This window comes from Excalfactoria chinensis, chromosome Z (genome assembly GCF_039878825.1).
Source record: "Excalfactoria chinensis isolate bCotChi1 chromosome Z, bCotChi1.hap2, whole genome shotgun sequence".
Classification (NCBI taxonomy): Eukaryota; Metazoa; Chordata; class Aves; order Galliformes; family Phasianidae; genus Excalfactoria; species Excalfactoria chinensis.
The window spans coordinates 14,268,419-14,292,194 of NC_092857.1; the positions used below are offsets into that span (position 1 = coordinate 14,268,419).

General features: G+C 39.2%; 1 protein-coding gene across 1 annotated transcript; it reads right to left on the minus strand.

Moving 5' to 3' along the window:
- Positions 1 to 1,430: 1,430 nt before the first annotated feature.
- Positions 1,431 to 23,379, minus strand: EMB (embigin). Its single transcript, XM_072359527.1, has 11 exons — positions 23,008 to 23,379; positions 18,537 to 18,620; positions 16,413 to 16,499; positions 15,166 to 15,255; positions 12,304 to 12,478; positions 11,701 to 11,789; positions 8,689 to 8,810; positions 7,150 to 7,432; positions 6,587 to 6,620; positions 4,708 to 4,781; positions 1,431 to 3,451 (listed from the first exon to the last, which is right to left on the minus strand). Exons 1-10 carry the CDS (start codon positions 23,117 to 23,119, stop codon positions 4,724 to 4,726), a joined length of 1,134 nt encoding a protein of 377 aa, XP_072215628.1. The 5' UTR covers positions 23,120 to 23,379; the 3' UTR covers positions 1,431 to 3,451; positions 4,708 to 4,723.
- Positions 23,380 to 23,776: the final 397 nt, after the last annotated feature.

Sequence of the window (23,776 nt, forward strand, 5' to 3'; positions counted from 1 at the left end):
TCTTTATTTCCAAGCGAATTGCAGAGATTTTTCTTTACAGGAAGACTAACACCATCTTAAATGCCTTCTGACACCTCATGTGGATAAAAAGATAGACAGCCTCAGATGTTGAGATTCACCTGCATAACTCTCGACTCCGCTTAGGTAGTTTTCCAGAAGACAGAAATAAACACCACTATTTTGTCCTCTTGATCAACACAGGAAACAATAGGGGTTCCTAAGCTGCAAATTTAGATGTCTAAATTATTAAGTATTAATCTGTGTCAGATGCAGTATAAGCATCTAAAGGAATCACCTGGACATCACTTGCCCTTTGCAGTTCCTACCTAGTTGGTGCTCAAGCAGATGAGGTCAGAAGAACTCTTGAGTGTTTCTTGTGAAAGGTGCATGGACAAAGAAAAGAGGAAATGAAGTCTTAATTTCACTTAACCCGTGTGATGGGGATAAATATACTCAACATCATGCATTCTTTAAGTTTATTTGAATTATTCCTAAGTACAATAATGCTACTTCATACAACTCATAACTACTCTATTACCTATACAGCAAACACACAGAAGATATTCCATTACATGTATACATCTTTCTGCTCAAGCAAAAAATAAAAGAGTCAAAGAAGCATTGTATAAAATCTGAATGTAAAATAAGGCAAGTGTGATAAAAGCATTAGGTTCAGTACTTCCACTAGAAAAATAGATTTCACTGTTAAGTTTCAGAGAAAACTCTTCAACATACTGCACAAGATTAACTTAACTATGGTTAAGACAAACTGCTTCTTTCAAGGCACTGTTACAGAGCTTTTAACGTCAACTTGAAAATAATTCAGCAAGTCAGATGATGTAAATATTGCTCTAATGATGAAAAACACAGTCTTTGAATGAAAGCATGAATGGATGAACAAATCAAACAAAACATCTTCACAAGAAAAACAAAACATTTTGCCTAAGATGGGACAAACATTACAAATTTGAAACCCTATAGCATTCAATAACAAGAAGAAGCTCTATCAGTCATGAACAATAAATTTAGGCAATTTAAAGACATCTTCAGTAAAATATTGTAAATCTTCAAACTTTGTATTATCTTCTTATTCCATAAACAGCTCAGTGTATTTTACATATGCATGTTTTGGCATAAGAAAATAAAACTGCAAAGCCATTTGAAACTACTGGAAAGAAGTACCCAAGGATGTAACGTGAAGTTCTTTTAATTTTAATTGTTTATCAGTCAGTGCTCTCATACTTGGGCTTGGGACTGCTTCAGCTCTTATTTGGTGTCTTTGGAGGAACAGGCCTATTTGCCAACTGAAACAGAAGTACCAATTCGTGAAGGCACAGCAATTAGAGCACACTGGAGGCAAGTCGAGATCAAACTAATGTATCAGCAGCCAATTTGACCAAAATTACTGCAGTCCTGAAAGGAGGAATTCATAATACATCTAAAATACATGTTTATTTCAGGGTTCTCTGGTTCCTGCCTGCTTTCACTGCAGGCCTTTATTACTAACAACAGCAGAAAAAAATATTACCCTTCACACAACTCACATACAGGTGGCCAAAACCTCACGCCAGAATTTTGAGATCAAGTAGGAATGCTCAACAAAGGCAGAAGTTGCACGCAAAAAGTGACAGACTTGCGATATTGTTTCAGAGGACCAATATAAACTAGTATTAACCTGCAAAAATATACTTGCTATAGCAAAAAAAATAAAGCTTTAATAAGAAAGTCATATAAAAAACCTACAAAAGTTGGTTGTCTTTTTTTTTGTTTTGTTTCTTTTTAATAATGCATATGAACTCTAAGGCAAAATACAATAAACACAGTATCTCAGCAAGGGAAATATTTATCAGCGTTCGATCCCCACATTCTATTGTTTCATGGTTATATTCCTCCCACTGTTTTTATTTGAGCTGCAATTTAGAGATGTTGAACCTGCTAACTGTACACAATAAACAAACAAGCCAAAAAAAAAAAAAGCACAGATCAGATCGTATTGTGTCCACATAACAAAAAAGCCAATGCTAGACTCTTTCTGATATTTTCACTTGTAGGAACACTGAAACTGTTTTAATTCCTTCCCTCTTATTTGTTTCCTTTTTATTTTTTCCAACTACTTCCTTCTGTTTTCAAAGAAAAACGACAACTTGAGGAAATGCAATTCAGATTTTGTTCACTTTGCCTTTTCCTTACATTTTTTATACAGAAAAAAACCTTCAAAAGTCTATTTCCCCTGCTCAAAAAAGAACTGTTTTTCTAATCTTTCCTTTGCCCTTTGCATTAGCCAGCAAAGGCCACTAGTCCAATTAACCATTTTTCCATTTTCAACTGCTGAATATATAATTCTGTTAACTGGTACATCTAAAATTACAACTCTTCTGTTAATAGTGCTGTCAGTTAAGCACCACCATGGCTATGTGCAACAAAATGAGTGGTATTCATCACGCTTTACTTATTACCCTGGAAACATTAGCTGCTCAAGTCCTTCACTGAACTGTGATGAGAGTTCGTCAAGGAACAGTGCCATATGCAAGAGGAAGTGGGAATACTAATAGCACAATGTGTGTTAAGAACCATGTAGGTAGATTACTGAAAACATCCCCATATTAATTGTCACAGAACTGACTGTGCAGCTCTCAAATATCCTGCAGTAATTTGTACAAGCAATTATTGAAATTATGTTTAATATGATACTGTGTCCCTTTTCCTTCTTTCACCCACTCTGAAATAATACCAAAGTTTCTAATCTGCACAGCATTCAGCTTGTTGTCTATTCAGAATGTTCAGCCTATTTGGAAATACAACATGGTATCACAGCCATATGGGAGGACATCTCATGGAAATTAAGTATCCAGAACATACTTTACTTCCTTCTAACTAAATGAAGCTAAGCCAAAAGTTAGAATTAAGATATTTTACTGTTCATTACAAGTGCAAAACCACTGACCTTCTACTTAAATCATGATAAATATTTCCCTTTGAACATTTCTTTGGTTAAAAGTGTCTCTATATCACATTTGCTTTATTTGCCAGTTAAAGGCATTTTCTTTGGTGGAAATACATTTTTTAATCTCGCAAGTCCGGTTTCAACAAGTATTCAAAATTCCATTTTTGATAATGGTACCTTGCTGTATTACCTACTTGTTCAGTAAATGCAAGATTAATTTTGCCTGAAGTTGGAACTAAACACAGTGAATACAACAATATGAAATCTAACCAGAAAAACCAGCCTTTTAGCAGTAAAATGACAACTATCAGTCTTACAGACAACAAGAGTCAAAATGCAGTTTATCAGGATATATTATTTGTAAAAGGTGAGCCAATTTGCAGCTACTTTAAAAGCATGTTATTTCTTACAACTGTAGAGGAGCTTATATAGAAGCATAGTTGATGTTCGAAATGCATAGCTGCACAATTCTTTGTGATGACTTCCACTTCTGTAGGCTTGGCTTCCCTAATTAAAGAAGAAAACACATCTTTATTAAATCAATTCTATTATTTTGCTGTGCATTATTTTTCCCACATTTGTCTGCAATTAAGCTTTGTTCTTGCAGTTTATATTTAACAAAATATCTCAGCGGTCTCATTTGAGCAGCTTGAGTACATACTGAAATTCAACTTGAGAACATGAATCCTCACTGATTCAGCGAGAGCCATGTGCCACAATGACTTCATGAAAACAGGTGCTTAGATCTAAAACAGGCTACAACTTTGGGAGCCTAAGCACAGCAATCAGCAAGCATTAGAAACATGCAAGAAACAGAGGAGATGCCATGCTCTTGCAAAGTATTTGTTCTATATTGTTTTCCAATTAATTCTTCTGTTCATACAAGTTTCACTGCACACTGCTCTCTTCCTGGTCTTTAAAACAAAGGGTACTGAAACGTTCTTCCTTCAGATAGATGACATGTGAAAAGAAACAGTACCAGCCGTGACAAACACAAAGAGATTCACACCTCTCATCTTAAGGATGGATCACAGTGCCAGATGCAGAAGGAATGTTGAGGGGAAGGAGCTACAGTGTGCAGGATTGGTCCTCACTAAAGACCAACCTCTGACAAGCATTTCCAGCTGGCCTAACTGAAGGCTTGTAAATGACACTGCGAAGAGGAGAGAATCCAAAGTTCATTGCAGAGCTTTCACAGGAATATGCACCATCTGCTTTAATCTGACACGAATTCCTTCAACCATGTATGAAACCCTGCCTTTCCTAGACTCCTATCATTTACTGTTTCACATCTCTGGTACTTTCAGTGTTCCTCATTTTGGATTCTATTCATGCTACTGCACTTGAACCCTTCCTCATTTAGCCTAACTCGGTATCTAACACTACAGCCTGAAAGAACAGGATTCAGATTCACTGAGCATCCTTCTGCATCTCAGCACTTACCCTGATATCACAGCAGTGTTTCATGATGAGGAACTGAAGAATTAAGGTTAATCTAGTTTCTATTTTAAAGGTGAACAGAACCACAACAACAGCATTCAGTTAGACAGCTTTAGACTCACTATCTTGCTTCTAGCAAGTCATTAATGATGATGTATTAGCTTCATCTAAACATATTACCATGTTTTCACCAGATTAAAAAACAAAAAAACCAGAATGGGATGACATTGGATTTATATGTATTTTTAATTTATCCTTGTTATGATACTAGGCTACTCAAGGAAGAAGTAAGCTTTAGTATCTACATTTCATCCTTTACTCACCTTTTTAGGAACTAGACTAAATTTTTCTGTGCCTTGCGTAACTGTTTTCCACACCATTGCTTTCCTCTGATTTACTGCAAGAAAGAGAGGATAAATTCCCAAACTCAATTCTGAAATGCAGGATGAGCACCGTCATGCCTCTAGAATGCATCTAAGATGTACTTGGGTTTCTCACTTTGGCATATAAGGTTGTATGAAAAAGTAATACTAAATGTCACTGTAGTAACCAAAGTGGAAGTAGGAACAACTCAATCGTTCTCAGAATGTACAAAGATCTGTGCAGAAGTGGTAACAGTGATAATATTCTCAGAAGTGACTGCTATGCTATCATTTCATTCAGTTGTTATAATGTGCACATAAAGTGTATGCCTGACTAAACAACATATGAACAATATATGCAGGTCAACATCCTCAAAACACGGACTAAAACATTCCTATCACTACTTCTTTTGGAGTACCTACAGATAACAGTTGTGTTCATCATAATCAAAATTTAGCCTAGGACTGAATATAAATAATATTAAAATATATATATATATATATTTTAAGCAAAGGAATTATAACTTCATCAACCAAACTCAGCTATATATTATATATCACTTGACATAACAGACTAGAAGCATTCCTTTAGAGCCATTTGCTCTGGTACACAAATTTATCGTCTGAACAGTTGAAACAGGCAGTGTTAGAATCATTTCTAACTGGTTTGGAAACGCATAGGCAAGAAACAGTTTAATATTCTCCCGACTTACATTTATCTAACAACGCAGAGAATTAAAGACCATGCATTTGATTGAAATTATGACATCAGAAACACCCCCCATTTCATCAACCATGAACACTTACTATAGTACGTTGTACTATGTTACAATCCTATTATAAATATGCTGAAACTGTATTACAAGAATCACAGCTGTGTAAAGGCATTTATTCAATTTCAACCCAAGACATATCCCCAAACACTCAGCATTAAAATAGCATACTGTATTTCCAAGACAAATCCTCACTTCATGGTATAATTGAATTACAGCTTTAAAGCTGTTTTGAGAAGAGGAAAAGCACTAAGATGTATTTTCAGCTGGCACAAATAACAAACAGGAGGGTGAACACAACACACAGAAACAAAGAAGGTCACTGCAGCAAGAAACTCAAGAAAGTAAAGGCAGGAAGTACTCAGAAAGATAAGAAGGAAACCAAAATAGGAATGTATATGTAAAGGGAAAGGAAACCATTAAACTGAATATTAAACAAAATGGGAAAATGAGAAGGCCAAGTAAATGGGCTTCAAGAGGTGGAGGCAAGGAGTCATGTCAACAAGCCTTTAAAAGTGCATCTTTCTAAGGAAGGGTTAACTGGCATGGCTGCATCAACCCTCTAACAGTAGGATGACAGTAAAAGTGCCTGTAGCTGCTCTTCTAACTCCAGTGCCAAGGAAGCCTAAAGACTTAGTACAGCAAGAGGCTGCTCCTGAAGTGAGAATTAACAGCACACCTGACAGCAACAACTCCCAGCCTCTAGCCTTAAAGTGCACCTTGAACAATTAGGGCTTTGACCACGCACAGATTAGAGATATTTGTATTAATGTTGACAGAACAAAAATGCAAATGAAAAATTTCCAAAGCCTTTTCTGGAAAGTTTCCACCTGAGTGTTTCTTCTGACAGAAGGAGGACAGATGTTGTCTTAACAGAAGACAAGTTCCAAACACCAAAGATAGGTGCCAGTCAGAAAACAGCATCCTGCACTCCAGGATTACATAGTGTTGGAGAAAGGTAATAAACTATACTTTCAGATTAATTAACTCTAACCAACTATGATACAAAGATAGTGTGTATGCTTAAGTAGCAGCATTTAAGTTGGGTGTAAAAGTTCCTTACTTACAGCTGTTCAATTTGGTCAAATTCTCTTTCATCTTCTGCATAACAAAAAGAAGATTATGTAAGGTCTTGCTAATTCCAAGCTTTAGAAAAGTTAGTCATACTTTTAATCGTATCATTAATTCTATGCATTAACAAAAACAAACACTATTTTATTAGCTTATTTTTCCTTAAGTCTGTAATTATTCTGTTACTCTACCCAATAGAATTATCTACAAATTCATCAAGAAATGTACATTTATCAAATTCTATTAATGTGATTGTAATGCATATCATATTACATACATACAACAGATAAAGTACAGTATACAAAATAAATGACTGTACCAAACCTTTTACGGGAAGTAATTTCGTATGGAAAATACTTCAGAACTGAATTCAAGACTTGTGGACAAGATATTAAACTCTAAAGTGTTTTATTTTCCCCCCCCCCGTAACACTGCATTCTTTATCAGAATGTTTAGATGTAAGAGTCACACAGATGTTGCATATGAATTAGTATAGGTTGTGTCAAACATTCAGCTGTAATTTTTATGTAAACCTAGAGAAGAAGCTTAAGAAGCTTACCTGCACGTTTCTCTTTCTTCTTTGAATAGAACTCAAAAGCAAAAATAAGAGTTATTAAAATAATAACTTCAGCCACTACTGCTAGAAATGGCTTAAGTGGCACCATGAATGACAGAATATTAAGTGTCAGCTTTTTTCTAGTCTTTCCTAGTTCAAAAGCAGCTTCACACCAGTATGCACCACTATCTTCTTTGGTGAGCTTCAGTATTTTCAGACGGGTTGCATTGGCATCTGCTTTGTCTATTACATACTTATCCAGCATCAGGGAGTCATTAATGGCAATCTGAAAATAGAAAATTCACTAGGTTTTATAACTGCAGTAAGAAACTGTTCAGTCAAACCATTTACATTATCAACATCTATAAAATATCCCATGTAGAGATGTAAAATAATAAGAGGAGGCATTTAGTCTGCCTGTAAGTGAAGAATTTTCCTTCCCCAGCTACATGCAGTTTCCTTTGCATTCAATGCATGAAAATACGTACTATTAGGGCGCAAGTCACTCGACCTGCTTCAGCCAATTGAAAATGAAAGCTATCTTTGTCTCTACTGACGCTCCATTAACAATCCTTTGGAGTCAGGACCCAATATCCAGGTTCCGCCACAGCACAAGTATCAGCTTTCAAGCAGACTGAGCTGGGAAAGCTGCTATGCTGCAAAATAAGCTGAGACAGCCTCCTGACCCAACGCTTGCCACCAGTTACACGGAGGAAACTGATCTATTTGCTTTCTCTCTGCTTACAGTACTTTCACCAAAAAAAGGGCTATATCAGAGTGCCTACACTTCTACAGTTAATGAGGATCCAGAAAAACTGGTCTTTCTGACCTTCCTTCAAGAGATCATACTGGCTAGGAAACTCAGAAATATTCATGAAGAGGAGAAGCAGAAGAAACAGAAAAAAGGGAATGCTTTTGTCTTCCCCCAGGTCTCCAAAGCCTTACACATATAAAAATAAATTAAAAAAAATAAATAAGCATTCTACTATGATAAGATTCTTTGCTATCAGGTAATAAGATTTTAGAAATGCCAACATAGATTTTGTTTTTTGTTTTAAATGTACTTCAAGACTTAACAAATTTAACTGACTCTTATTTGGACTAGAGGAATAAAGCAGAGACTTTCTGAAAAATGTTATTTTTCCATGCCAGCATAAACACTACATCACTGTAATAACAAATATTTCTAAATATTGCATGAATGTTTTGGTGTTTTTTTGTTGTTGTTGTCATTGGTTTGGTTCTATTTAAATTTCCCTCTATGGATGTCCTGCCCCGGGGGGTATTCCAGACCAGGTTGGATGGGGCCCCTGGGAAACCTGGTCTAATACCAGATCTGGAGGTTGGTGGCCCTGTCTGTGGTGGGGGGGATAGGAACCTGATGGTCCTTGAGGTCCCTTCCAACCCAAGGCATTCTGCAATTCTGTGATTAACTTTGATGCAAATGCAGTTTGTGGAGTCTAAAGTGAGATGTCATTATACTTTAGAGCATGTCCACACATTTTTGTCACACAATTTTTTTTGGCCAAACTGGAACCTTACCTGTTCGCTTCCATTGGTCATATACCAAGTCCAAGCAATGGGAGTATGACTTTTACAAATCAGTATAGCTGAGTCACCTACATAACTGATGATAGTTTTTTCTCTTCCTGCAATCTGCGGTACTAAGAACAAGTAGGGAGAAGTACATCAAATGAAAGCTACACATTTATACTCCAAAACAATAATACAACTATTATATGTATCACTAGATAAATATTTCTTGCAGCCTATTCATATTCTTCTTTTTTTTGACTAACATACATAATTACATAATTTATGACATGACCTAAAGAAGAGTCATTTCAGGCTGACATTCTCCATATAAAGTTTCCTGTAGGAAACTACAGGCATCTTGTTCTTAGTTGCTGTACAATCTTTGAAGTTGCCAACTGATACTGGAAACTTGAGTTATATTTGGTACTGATTTCTACCCTTGTTTATCACTTCTTTCCCTCCTTGACAGCTGTGAGCTACATGCATCATTTGTAATACACCAGAAAATAAGTTTTTCCTGCAGTTTCATTCAATTTGTAAAAGCCCAGTCCGATTCTATTCCAGATGTAATGCTACCAAATAATGTTATCAAGCAAGTCCTGCACACAAGTAGCTTTGTTTATTTATTTTTTAATCTGGACATACTACAAACATCATAAATGTCAGTAAGTTCTTCGCTGAAGGAACAGCTTTTGGATGTGTGCCAGCAAAGAAGACTTCTGGTCCAAATGTGTTCAGAACAGGGCCACAAGAAACAAAACCATAGATCACAACTCTGGGTCTATTTGACCCAGCTATTACAGCTGCATCAGAGTACTTCTACCTTTGCCACTAAGAAGTAAAATTTCACTAATATGCGCTACCACTTCCTCTTCATTTATACAAAAATACTTCAGATGTGCTGATCGGTGTCAAAACACAACTCTAGACATACTAGCAAAATGTGACCACCTCAGACATGATTAAGAACAAGAATGTCCATAATGCATTCTGGCACTCAGCTCTGTAACTGTGGTTAATCCATGAATGCATGCAAGAGAGCAAACTCAGTACTCTGTTTGTTTGTTGTGTTTGGTTTTCTTTTCCTGTAGGCAAATCACACAGAATCTGGAGACAAAATAAAGCTGCTACAAACAAAAAACTGCAAACTGCTGGAGATTAACAGATAACCCTGCTAGTATTCATACTGGATTCCCACAATAATTTAAAGAACAAGGTTCAAGCATTTCTCCTTCCCATTTCCTTCACTCTTGCATTTGTCTTATTAAGTGCTGAGCCAGTAAGTTTTTATGGCATCAGAAGTGGCAGCATTTTGAAGCAATTTTCCCCATCTTCTTCCCCTATCATCTTATAATAAATCAACCAATCCTGTGCACTGTGCTCTGGAGAAGTTACTTTTCTGTTGATTGATTCATTTGTTACCAAAAAAAGTTATTTCATACTTCCAAGAGTAAGACTTCCTCATCCTTTCTTAGAAATCTCAACAGACTTGGGAAGCCATTCAACAAGAAAATGATACAAGCACTTCCAGAGATGAAAAGGTCTAAGTACACTACAATTTTGTCCTCCCACAGTACTGCAAGCTAAGTTCACCCTAGCTGAAGGTTTGAAAGCAGATATCAACACAACCATTCAAGACTTGCACTTGCAGAAATTCCCTGAAGTTGTATGAGCAGATGCCCCTCTGAACAAAGCCAGTTTGAAAACTACAAAGTCATGCCGGCTAGTTCAGCTGAGTTTAGAAGAGCTAGGGCTTTTACAGTTCTGTGTTCATACAGAATCCTTCTTAGTACATACCAGACTGGAGAGCTTTCACTAATCACATGGTTACCACTGAAGTTGAGAAAGCCAACAAGGTAACAGGACAAACCAATGAGTCACATCCAGCAGGTATTCCTTTTACTGCACTACTGGGTGCATGGAGGATCACTCCACCAAACATGCACACCAAGAGAAGCAGTAACTACATATTTAAAGGTATAGCATATACATATTCATTTCATTCCAAGGACATGGGCAGAAATCCCAAGAAATAATTAACATCCCTGGTGGTCAATGGATAAAGGCTAACAGTCATTCTTGCTGTAAATTTCCAGCCTTATAAAGGGGGTAGCCCAAACCAACTCCCACTGATGTTATGTAGAGCTGAGGCATCTGTTTTGCCATCTTCAACAACAAGACATCTACTCTACTTTCTTATCTTCACTTGACAAATTCGGTGGACTCCATATTTCATTCTTGAGCTTATATTTATGCAAATCTCCTGTCCTTCAGCTTCAGCAAACTTTGGAAAATGTGAAGACAGAAGTGGAGGAAGTCCCACTTTAGTGTCTTATATTTGTTTCATTTCAATGTTTTTCCAGTCAACTAGATTTCACCTACTACTGCAAAGGATGAAATCAGAGGAGAAAAAAAAATGTGCAAGTGCTCAGCTCCTCACCCACAGTGCTAAATGAAGCAACAACTGTATACTTAAGGGCTGTTCTTTATAGTATCTGTAACGGGTAACACTGCAGCATTTATTTGCTGTTTCAGAAAAACAACTGAACTTGTTTACAAACATGCCTCCATTCTGCCAATCACTGCTGCTCTTATAACACAAAAGTGACAGGCCAAACTTTGAAGTCATTGGCTGTGCTTTACCAAAAAAAAAAAAAAAAAAGAAAAAATCTCAGACACCATCCAGAGTTTTTTTCCACCCACCCACCCACTCCCCTTTAAGAATGTAACAAACACTCACTTCTCCTAAACGGACAGCAAAGGAAGACAAAAAAAAGGAATCAGTCACTCCTCCAGGGGGAGGAGCAGAAAAGCAGGCTTACACAGTTTTGGTTGATGCAAGTTTTGTTACGGGGGCTTTTAGTTTTGCTTCTAAACTCTCTCCCTCCATGCTACAGAAATTGCCTTTGATAGAGATTCTCACTTAGCTTGACAATATTAGCAGTCATTGATTAAACTAAGTTGCCATTTCCATACTATCATGGAGCTATTAACAAAGAATTTCATTGGTTGACTTGCCATGTAGATGAAACACCGCACTGAATTCTTTTTCACCTTTCACAGTACAAGTGTAACTTCCCAGTTTTCTGTTGTCTGAGACGGTGAATCTTCAAAAGGGAAAAAAATAAAAATTAAAGAAGTCACCATTTTGTTTGCATTTACTAGTGACTGCTAATAGACATTATAAAGAAGCCAGAGGAGAACATATATTGCTGAAACAGTCAGATTCAGTGCAATGCAGAACCATTACAACATTTTAAGAAAATGGAAAAGCACACCAATATCTAGGAAAGCAAACACCATTCTATCTTGTTGCTCACAGCCATTTACACAAAACCAAGCATCTTTACACCCTGAAGTTACAAAATTAGACAGGGCTCCACCACATGAAATGTCCTATGTAGCATATGCTGTATGACATAACTTATACAGCAGAGAGGATGCTGAACTCCCACTGTTTTACAGGAACTTTACATGGGTTGCATTTGTGTATATGGAGTAGCAGAAAAGTGACAGAATAATCATATTATTAAATCATAAACATTATTAGCCTGGGGCTGTGCATATGTATGTGACACTACATTAAAATCTGCAAGCAAAACAGTACAGACAACTACTTACTGGATGGCCCAGCTCTTTTCAGTTTTATTGATGTGTTTGATAGTTTCATCTCCCCTCTTCCAAGTCACCTGAAGAATTTTCATGTAAGAGTATTTATCAGCCAGTCTGCATGACAGCTCAATTTTAGCTGCACTGTCCAAAGAGATGTTTTTTTCCACGGAAACATCATATTCACCTAATAGAAGTTGAGAAATAGTACCTTAAGAAAAAGCACCTTATTTCTTCATTCTGTGAAAGTAAGAGATTAAAACATATGTTGGATTGCACAAGGATGCATTTGTTTTTTGCTATGCTTTCCAACAGAAACAAAAACTACAGCATCAGTTATTGAGCTTTTGACAAAATTTAATTATTACTGTTACTATATACAGAAATTACAAAAGCACCAACATCAAGACACACCTGTGCTTCAACACAGCTCAACCTGAAACATAAATACACTGAATGCTTAGTTCTCTCAGAAGATGGGATGGCAAGTCTGCTCAGTCTAAATTTCCCTTTCATCTCCATTGCATCTCCATTGCAGATAATTTACAAATCAGAATTCAGTAACATCGGAATGAATAAATCATTATTGGATTAAAATGTTTTTATAAGTACAAAGTTGTATTACTAATTTCAAAAAGAGCTAAACTTGTAAATACTTACAAATCAGCCAGTTACAAATTATTATGATACTGTGAAATCATGGGTAATGCCCTGCTAATAAAATCCACAACCTTATCACTGCTGGATCTGGCTTTTCATGCTTTAGCTACGTCACTTGAAACTGAATCATTTTCAAATCAATTCATGGTTCCATCCTACAACTGTATGCTCCCCTCCTTGCCCCAGCTTCCTCCTATGGGCCTGGACATTACACAGGGACTTGCTCAGGCGTGTAATGAGTACAACAGTCATTACAGTCATGGTCTCAATAGGCAGCAAATAAGCACAGGACCGGTTATGTTCAAGGTTTTGTTAAGACAGGTAATTGACCACAAATCTGTCTCAAATTGAAGGCTGAAAGAACTGATAACATACATCTGGCTCAACAGATGAGGGCCACCTGAGCATGTGCCAAAAAAAAAGTATGTCTAAGTCAATCATCTTCCTCCATGAATAGCAAGCAGACCAAGAGATCTCTGAGCTCTCCTGTACAACAGGTCTTCCCTGGAGCTGGAATGCCTATCAAGGTTATGCCTGCTGCTAAGACCCCTAATGCCTTTATGTCAAGGGATGCCCTGCCAATACAGATCCCCTGTAATTGACTAACAGTTTGTTTAATCTTTCTTAACTTTGCCAAGATCGTATCTTAGACAGACTGCTCACATACAATCCCTTAGACATAAGCTGTTGACCAAGTCTGGAACTAGAAATGGATTCAGCCACACCCAGACTTCTCTGAGCAAGAGTTTAGAAACCAAAGGGGTCCACTTTAAACTTTGTGACGCAATGGGAAAGTCTTCCGGTCAAATGCGTTTAATCCTCCCCTATATGCAGTAAAGGGCACACTGACATCCGTAATCTTGTTAAATTACTGTCTTCTTTGTCAAAACACCATATGCCATCAATAATCATTACTCCAACAAAGATTCATTCAGAATCTCATCTCAATCCTAGACTTTCACTGCAGTAGCCGAAAGTCAAAAACCGTGTGTAGAGAGTTTCACAGCTTTAATCTTTTCTGAGAGGAAACTCTCACTAACTTACTGTGATAACATACCTAAAAAGAAGCAAAGCCCACTTGAAGCAGAGTTTGATACTCCCACAGAGTACTTAAACTCCAGTGGGCAAGGCAGGGGCATGTAAATGCCAGAAGAAATACATAATGCCCACAACTCCAAGTCCTACAAGTACCACAGCTTTGTTAGCCTGGTGTTAAGACTGAAAGGTGCAACACCTCCATCTTACACAGCAGTGTCATAATGACCATAGCTCATTTATTAGATCCATACATTAAACTCAGTAAGTGAACTAATCATAACTCACCTCAGCTATTTATGATCAAAGTAAACTGAAAATGGAGTTAGTTTTGTAGTAGGGAAGGTCTGAGAGTCAGATTAATCACAGTTAAAAACAGAATGCAATTTTGAGATTAACTGTCTAAAAAGAAATCCACGCTTACAATGAATGGAACATTAAAACCTTATGTTGTTGAAGATTAGCCATAAGAAGGTTGATACATAGCAGATCTCTGCACTAAGAGTACTTGTACCAAAACAAGAAACAGAGACCACCTCATTAAGTATCTCACTTTAAATCAGAAGAAAACAGTGCTAGAAGAACAGCATAACTGCTATGCAATTGTGTCCTTAAGATATCATATTAGTATTTTGCAAAGGAGTTTTAATTGATCTGTTCAAATTCTAAATAAATTAAATTCCAACTAAAACATTTTTGTTTGGCTGTTTTTTTTCCCCACCCTATTTGTACTAGAAATTGGTTTTAACTTCTTATTTGTCAATTGAGAAACTCACATCTACCTCAAGGAAGTGGCTTGCATCATCTCCTTGCTCTAAAAGCTGCAATGCTAAGAAGTCGGCTAGCACCAAGAACCACCATACCTTACAATGTCTATTCAACCTGATTCACCAAAGCAAAGAAACTATTACTTGAATTGACTTGTGGGAACAAGAGAGAATTGTTAATTGTTTTACTAGTGTTTTTATTGAAGCACTGGAAGTCTTGTTCCCCACTGCAAAATAGTTAGTAGAAAACAACAGTAAATGCAACAAATTCATTCATCTTTTCTTTAACTGAAATCACCCCTTACTCTGAACAACTAACTTTATTAATAAGTTGCCATCATAAATGCTGATAGAAAATACGTGAAATTAAGAGATTTTCAAAGTAACAAAGCTGGAAGAGAAAATAACATACCAGGAACGATCGCCTCATGCTCAACATGCAGAAGTTTAGACTTGTTCATAATGATTTCCTCATGAAAATATGATGTGGTAAGATCGGAACCTAACAAGGTCATGAAAGCAGAGGTGTGTTACAATGCTATAAATGCAATCAAGACAGAATACAGTATTGCAATTGTTTCTTACAGTAATCCTCTAGGGAAAAAAAAAAACAAACAACAAAATGCAGTAAAACACAACAAAAACCTTACCAAAGCTGAATCCTACAGAGACTACTTTTTTTGTTGTTGTTACCACAGTCTTGAGGTAGCAGTATTACATGGCCATCATTACAGCAACTACACCAGTTCAGAATATGCTTTCTAACTGTAATACAATGTTGTAATTTAAATTTCAGAATACTCCAGAAAAGATGTAACTGTCTACTTTCACAGCCTGCTTCAGAGTCTTTTATATGCATACTCTCCTAAAGCTTAGGAATTGGTCTTGAACCTATATGGGAGTACAACAACATTAAACTGGGCTTGGAAAAGTAATAAACTTCAGAAAAATAGAAAAAGATGATGACAGAAAGAACATGGTTATTTCTCAAACTGTTAACAATCTAACATTTTAACAGCAATAAAGCTAGACACAGACCATCTACTTCAAATGCTACTCTGCTAGAATCCAAAGACATGACTACCCTGGTCTCCAAGGATAAGATGGCCAAAAAAACCTCTATTTAGTAGTTCCATGGACAGAATACTGTTCAGAGACAACCTTCTGAAATTTCTGCATGGTTTGGCACAGGTATCAGGTAGAAAGTTGTGGGAAGAGCTTCTGCCTATGCTTACCATTCTACACTTCAGGAAAAGAGCAATTAAGAAAATTAATAAAGCTGTAGCTTTAACATGCAGACCAGATAAGGAGATATCACCCTTCTACATCCACACATATGTTTTGTTGTTATCTGCATACAATTTCCTAGCAAACATGCACAGTGAAAATGTACAAGATATTATACTTGGGGAAAAAAAAAAAAAAAAAGGCCAATTCAATATAACTACAGCAATTTAATTTTTTAATTTTTTTTTCTAGTTTCCATACAGCTTTAAACAGAACATAAACACTGTTGATTTCATCAGTTTGTCTTAGTAACTGCCATTAATATAAATTCTCCATAACTACTTGCTAAGTTAAAACAAAAGCAATGACCAAAAGCAAACACACAGCAGAACTTAAGACTTTATGTATAAGAAGACATCCTATTGCTTTTACCAGGCGTAGATGCATCGTGTCCAAGTGTCAAGTGACCTGAAGTGCTGTCCCAGGTTGTTTGGCTGATAGTCTGTGGGGTTATGGGCTCTAAAAGGTTTAAAAACAATGCTGTTACAAATGAAGTTATTTTTTTTTTAATTAATTATTTCAATAATTTAAAACTGAAAAAATAGATTTATTTCCTCCACTGCAAACAAGTTTTAAATCGTGTTTTATATACTTGCAAAGCAGTTCTATTATCAGTTACTTTATAATTCAACTTAAGTTACAGGATCAATAACTATGAACTTAATCTGCCTGATCATATAAAACTATAGGAGAAAATGATCCCAGTTTCTGAAAAAAAGAGACTGCGTTATTTATCCTATGGGTGGGTCTCCTGCAGATGGAAAAGGTCCCAGAGCGTTCCTGTTTAGAGCCAAGAAGAGAAAACTGCTTCAGCTTCACCCTTCTCTAAGCACTGGGTGGCAGAGTTGACTACTATGCAGTAGAAATCTCATCTCTGAAAGCCTAAACATTCTCAAATTATTTCTCCTCCTCTTTCACTGCATTGAATAAATAAATAAATAAATAAAAGAAATTTGGTCCTTTTTCTTATATAAATACTTTGGAAAAGAACGCCGCTCAGCTACACTAACTGCCAGAATCTGGTTCAGATGAAAGAAGTCCCTGCTTCTGGTTTGCATCTCATGGTATCTCAGAGCAAATTAGTAGAGGTACCACATGCCTCCACACTGCTTGCCCATTCTGCCAAGCAAGTTTCTGTTTTGTCATTTTTTTTGGTCAACATGTCAGCTCACAACATGAGGAATGCCATGCCACAGGAAATCAGCCTTATGCTTGGCTTGTGCCATCTGCTCTTTCATACCTTCCCTCAAGCTTCAACCAGTTTAGAGAAAAAATAGACTGATATATTAAGGTGGATGAGGTAGAAGAACTTCAAGCCAGTTCATTTAGAAGCTGTTGATACTAGAGTGCTATTGCCAATCCTGACTATTAAAGCAACAAAAGTATGAAACTGTCCACTAGCACTAGAGAGTGTCCTGTTTCCCTACATAAGTGTGCAAGCAAGCCTCAGTCTCTGCCTCATTTGCAAGCAAACAAGTACAAATGCTTATGCATGACATAAAACATAAAAGTCCAGGGAACATTCTTCTATTTGTACATGCAAACACCTTGACAGCATGCCAAGGCTGTTGCTGATCACCTGGGTTTTTGTCAGCACACTATATACACCATCTGATCATCAAAATCCTTCAAGGTGACAGATTCATAAGGCATCAGTTTGTATGATGGTTGCCAAAACAAACAAACCAAAACCACTGAACAACCTACATATGGAAAGTTACTGAATCCAGAAGCTATTGCACTTAGTGTAGATCTCTCGCATTTTGTTTAAAAGCTCTAGAACATCAGATAACTAGCATTATCATCTTCAAAGACAGAACAGTGATTAGAATAACCTGTCCAAACTTGCCACAAGTTCACATATAAACACAACCTAGGCCGAATTTGATTTGTGTTAATCAGCCTCAGCTTTAGTCACTGCTAAGCCTCTTTTGCTCTGATCTTTACAAAGAAAGGAGAGGTGGGAAGCAGCAATTATCCATTTCTTCTCCAGTCTGCAACATACTCTCCACTTCCCATCACAATTTGGGACCTAAATACAGCAGATGAAGAGTGGGGAGAACGGAATGTTGGTATATAAACATAACTTTAAAAAAAAAAAAAAAAAAGATGAAGATAAAATGATGCAGGGACAGGACTACAAGTCTCGCTAACACAAGAAGAAAAACCAGAATACTCACATGAAAATGACCAGCTATCTGCTAGAATGGAACCTTCTATGATGATGCTTCTAGTTTGGGAACTGCTCATTCTCTAGGGAGAGTGCCAGATTTGATTTCATACATCTTGTCGTTGGATAGCTTGTTCCACCATCCTTGAGATGCTTAGGATACAAACTTTTTTTTGCGCTGACTTAAAAATACCTACATAATACACTTGCTGCTTCTTCCTCTGAAGAAAGCTCACCAACTTATTACAGAAATTTAAATACTACATGGTAACTTAAGATCACTAGGGAAAGGGTATTACAGTTTTAAGTGAACTGAAAATAATTACCAGCAGATGACTTCAGTCCAGTGTGCACCTCAGTAAAAGCATTCTCTTGAGTATGATTGGCATCCCACGTCGTCACTGACACACCTAAAAAGGGTTTAAAGAACCTTTATTCCCTCATATCTATCTAGTTAATGAAAACAAATAGAGCCACCTTCCCTCAGCCTACCATCATTTTTTTTTCTTGACTTTTGAGAAAAACTAGCCTACAAAGTGAAAACGTATTTTTCACTAGCTGTATTTAGCTTATTTTAGGCAAGTGAATTAAAAGAGAGGCAGTATCTTTTACCTGACTTCTCTAAAAACCCAAATGAGAATTCTGTCTGTATCTTTTCCTGTAGATAGTCAACCTACACTTCGGAATATTTCAGCAGAATAGTTAGTTTTAAACCCTGTAATCAAACTCCATCTTATCTGTGAGTTCGGACCATTCCACCTGGTAATACTGATACTAGCTGATTATTTTAAAACAGACTGGCAGGTTCAGTAACACCATAACAAATCCATGAGACAGCCAAAACACTAGGACTTTGCTTTGCCTCCCTGGCTTTGGAGAAGGAACAGCAGGGGCAGAAGGAGATAAACTGTTCAGTTGAAGCATTCTGCTGTATCACTTCTGATGAGAACTCAAGGTCCCCAGATGATTTACTAAAACAGATGCTCGCTGTTTCCTCTGTGTTCCCACATTTGGGTGGCACAGCTTAAAATAAACGCTATCTTAACATGTTTTGGTATTCCAGGACATGGCGTACAGCAGCAGGATGTGCTCCTCTTTGTACTCTGAGCAGCAATACTTCGGTGCCTTTTAACTGATTTGGCCAGTAGTCACAAAGCTGTGTTTGTAGCCAAAGAAAGGCACATATGCTGTGTTTTGCAGCTGTAAGCAAAGAAAGGACAGTGTAATACGCACGGCAAGACCTTCAAAACAGAAGCAAACACAGAGCGAAAAGTGGAAATATAAATCAGTTTGAGTGTGTTCAGACCTGCTGAGAACCATGCGCCTTAAGCATGCTGCTAACTCCTACCACTGAACACCACCACTAACACTCCCATATAGTTTCACTACTGGTAGTCTGTGCTTCCTGCAGACAGACTCTCTTGTGGGCACCTCTGTACACAGTTACTGCAGACTGCATCGGAAACATGCCTGGCTTGGACCTGCTCGCCATCTGCCCACCATACTCCGAACAGTATAGCGAGTTAGTTAAAGAGTATAAATGCATGAATCTGCCACCAGAGCACCAGTGGTTCTTCATAACTGGCATTTTCGTTTCTCACAGTTAATTAGTGCACCAGCCCCACTGCTCTTCACCTAACACAAGGAACTTAAGAAATGGAGTTATCTGCTCAATCCGAGTACACGCTGGCTTATGACCCAGCTGGTAAGAAGACCAAATCTTATCCCCTTCTTAACTCAGGTAGTGAGAGCAGGGAAGGCTATTTTGCTCCTGATGTCAAGACTAGAGTTGAAGAAAAGTCCATAAATTTTATATCTGTGCATCATCTTGAGGCATTCTGAAGGTGTCATGGATCACCCTATCCTGTGTCAGCTTAGTAGATGTATTACCTGCACAGTATTTAAAGAGATCATAGAATCATAGAGATGATAAATTGAGAAGGCACCAGGCTATACAGCAGTTCTTATTTCTCTGCAAGGAAGCCAGATAACATGCAATGTGTTTCACCTACTAACAGGCTTCTCGTCATGGCTTTCCTCTTTGATTCATAAACCAAACAAGAACAGGTAACTATCATTATTCCTCATCAACACTGCTTCTACCTTTTGGTTCTTATCTGCTCACATACAAAATTACGTGGCATAGAGGTAACATAGCACCTCTTGTCCTGTCACAGACATACTGCTATACAGCTTATGCTATCAAGATGACCCACTGCCATACAATGAGTGTGATAAAGGCGGGCAGTGATATAAGTAAATAAAGGGGGATAACTTCTCAAACTATTGACTAAGGGCTGAAATTCTTTAGCCTATAATTAAATTGCACTAGCAATGATGAGGATTGATGCATTCTACTTGCCCTGATCTTTATAGAGAATGGGGTAGATGAGAGCATGAGGTCACTGATTTATTTTTTTCCACCTTCCCTCTACTTCCTACTGTAGCCAATATTTGGGAGATCAGGTGGAGTTCACAAACACATAGCAAAAAGTTTCTGAGAAGGGAAAGGCTGAGATGAAATTTGGATTAATTTAGCATTACTAGTTTAGTATTTTTTGTCAACTAGTTTTGCCCTGTGGAAGTGCACAAGCATTCAGCAGCTACTCAGACTGACAGCCAGAACCTCCTAGTGGTGCTTGGAAGGCAAAAGGCAGAGCAAGCTTTCCCAAGACACTGAAGGATCCAAACAAAGGGCTTCCAAATGCCTCAACAGAAGCTCTTCTTTACATCAATCCAGAGAAATCCAGCAAGAAAGCCCAAGGAAACAGCTGTATCCTTTGACTGTCTATCTGCTTACCATCCTCAGGGTCAGAAGACAGCAAACATGATGCAGGGGATTTGCTTTTCTAAAGCAATCTGGAAGCACATGGTGCAACTAAACCAGACAACTGAAACAGCATGAAGCAGTAAGCATTTAATATGTCTTTTATGTCCTGACTATGAATAGTTTAGAAATAACTCCAAACCCAATGCAGAACAGAAGTGATGGTTTAAATTTTTCAAAGTACTTAAACAGTTAACATGACCAAAAGACAAAAAGAACAGAGTGGTAAGAACTCATGTTACTTAACCCAAAGTAATTACTGGAGGCCTGTTGGCACCAGCCTGACCAGCAGCAGAGGGATATCTAACTTGATTTTCTTCATCTCAGCCCTGTGTACACAGCACTCCCTGCAGCTGCTTCCACTGCAAACTTCTGTTTAGAAGGAAGCCTGCTGAGCCTACACATCTCCAAGCACATTGTTTCTTAGCTTCACCAAAAGGCAGTGCCACTGCACCTGCCTTCAAGGTTGCAAGAACTTCCCTTAGGAGCACTTGTGCGCCTTTGCAAAGCACTCATCAACAAAAGATTAATAGCACACTATCTCCCTGGATTTAAGGCACCATGAGAATCGCAGTATGAAGCCTCTCTTTTTACTGAACCTTTTTTGTACCAAAATGAAAGCATTTAGAAGAAGTCTGAAAAGCAATTGCCTTGTTTTATACATATAGATGGTACTAAAGCTGCTGATTCATTTCTGATTATCTTCCCAAAAAACAGGTATCATATCCACCATTTATAAAAGACAGCAGATTTAAAGAAACTGCTTCCCAGGCAGGGATTTTACTTTTATTTCTTTATTTTTGGAAGCACGGGATCTCATTTCGTTAATTATGTCACATAAATTCAGAATTGCTTCAGTCACCCTTAGGTAAAAGGTACGGCAGTATGTCAACAACAAATAAGCATCACCTGCCCCTAATGCAGCTCACAGGTTCCTACGGCCATAAGAGCATTCACAGCCATAAAACTTTTTCCAACACGGAGATACTGACAAAAAGGTTCTCTGATGTACACATGAGTATTTAAATACACACCCTGCACAAGCTTTAAGAACTACAAGCTGCTTTTTCTGCCCTTTCACATCTTCCTATGAAAATACCACAAACTTTAAGGACGCTGTCACCACGGGGCGACCAGTACTGCTCCTCCCAGTGACCCTAAGTGCGACGGGGCACCAAGACACGCGTAATTACACGCAGGCTGCCATGCAGCAGGCAGCGGGGCCATCAGCAGCGCTTACAACACGCGAAGCTGCCCACCTGGCCACCGTGTGCTGCCACAGCAGCGCCTTGCTAGCAAACGCCAGCGCTTCGGCTCTACCATCCCACCGTGCTGTATCACCCTGCCATCATTCGCAAGAAAAGCGACCAGTAACAAAACCACTAACAGAAGTGTATTTCTTCAGACGTGGGCCGCAACTGAGCTACCAAAAAAGCATCCCAGAACTTTTTTTTTTTTTTTTTTTTTTTTTTTTTAAGTATTACAGACGTGACGTTTAAAAGGACAGCAGAAAAATCCTCCTGGAAACATCCTTCCAACCCTCCTGGTTATATTTTAATACACTAGTTGTAATTAAAACCCACGGGGACTTGCTTTTCTGCAGCCCCTCGGTGTCACGTTATTGGGTACAAACTCGGCAGCAGCGCAGCTCCCTGCCCCACACACGCGCTGACACAAAGCCGTTCCGCTCGTGGGGCACGCAGCGGGCAGCAGCGACTGGGCGGGGATGCGGAGCCACAGCCAGGGCCGACCCCGCATCCCGGCGCATCCTGGCTGATACCAGCGATGCCGGAGGTGCGGCAGCAGGGCGCGGCGGGCAGCCTCGACGCCCGGAGGGGATGAGAGAGAGCGCAACCCCGCCGCCAAGCCGGCGCCTCTCCCGGGCCGTAGTAGAGCTCCCCGGCAGCGCGTGGGGGACGGACGCTTTGGGGACCGCGAACCCGCGCTCCAACCCCGGAGAGAGCACTCACCTGCGAGGCTGCAGCCCGGGAAACACAGGCAGAACAGCAGCAGCCGCAGCAGCCACCCCGCATGCCCGCGGCAGAAGCCGGCCAGCACGCCGCCGCGCCGCCAGACTCTCATCGCCGAGCCCGCTCCGCGCCGCGCCCCGGGGCCGCCCCGCCGCGCCCGGCGGATTGTAGGCAGCCAGCAGGCGGCCGGCCCGGGCCCTACAGAGGGCCACGGCGGTTGAGAAGGGAGGGCAGCTGCCGTGGTTGCGAGAGGGGACGGCGTGAAACGAAAAGAAAAAAAAAAATAGCCGCGAGGTGGACAAACGTCAGGCAGCTGCGAGCCGCGGGGAGGACGAACAAACAGCGGGGCCTCACGCCGGCTTTATGGGCGGGAGGGTGTAGGTGGGAGCGGTAGGCAGCGGGGGGGCTCCTCCCGCCTCGGCCGGGCCGCGCTGAGGGCGGTTATCTTCGCGGCCTGAAGGTGCCGCTGCCGCGGGGGCCGCACCCGCCGAAGGGAACCTCGGCGACACAAACGGAACGGCTCAGGTGGAACGGCTCTGGAACGGCTCCGTTGGGAAGGAGCGCGGCCTCCGCTGCCCTTTGCCTGCTGACCTCCTGCACGGCCCTGCTTTGAGGATCAGTGGCTTGCAGGCAGCTGGGTTATTCTGTATGAGAGGCAGGGCTCCCTGTTGAACGTCCCGAGCTGGGCTGCAGTGCTGGAGGAGCGTTGTTACTCACAAGTATTTTCAGGGCTTGGCTGCCGCAATCGGGAGTCTTTAATGTTTAGGTA

Coding starts and splice junctions, on each gene's coding strand:
- EMB (XM_072359527.1), bottom strand. CDS start 23,119: ATGAGAGTCTGGCGGCGCGGCGGCGTGCTGGCCGGCTTCTGCCGCGGG. Junction 6,621..7,149: donor GAAGAAAGAGAAACGTGCAG/GTAAGCTTCTTA, acceptor TTTGTTATGCAG/AAGATGAAAGAGAATTTGAC. Junction 4,782..6,586: donor TTTGACCAAATTGAACAGCT/GTAAGTAAGGAA, acceptor TCTTTCTTGCAG/TAAATCAGAGGAAAGCAATG.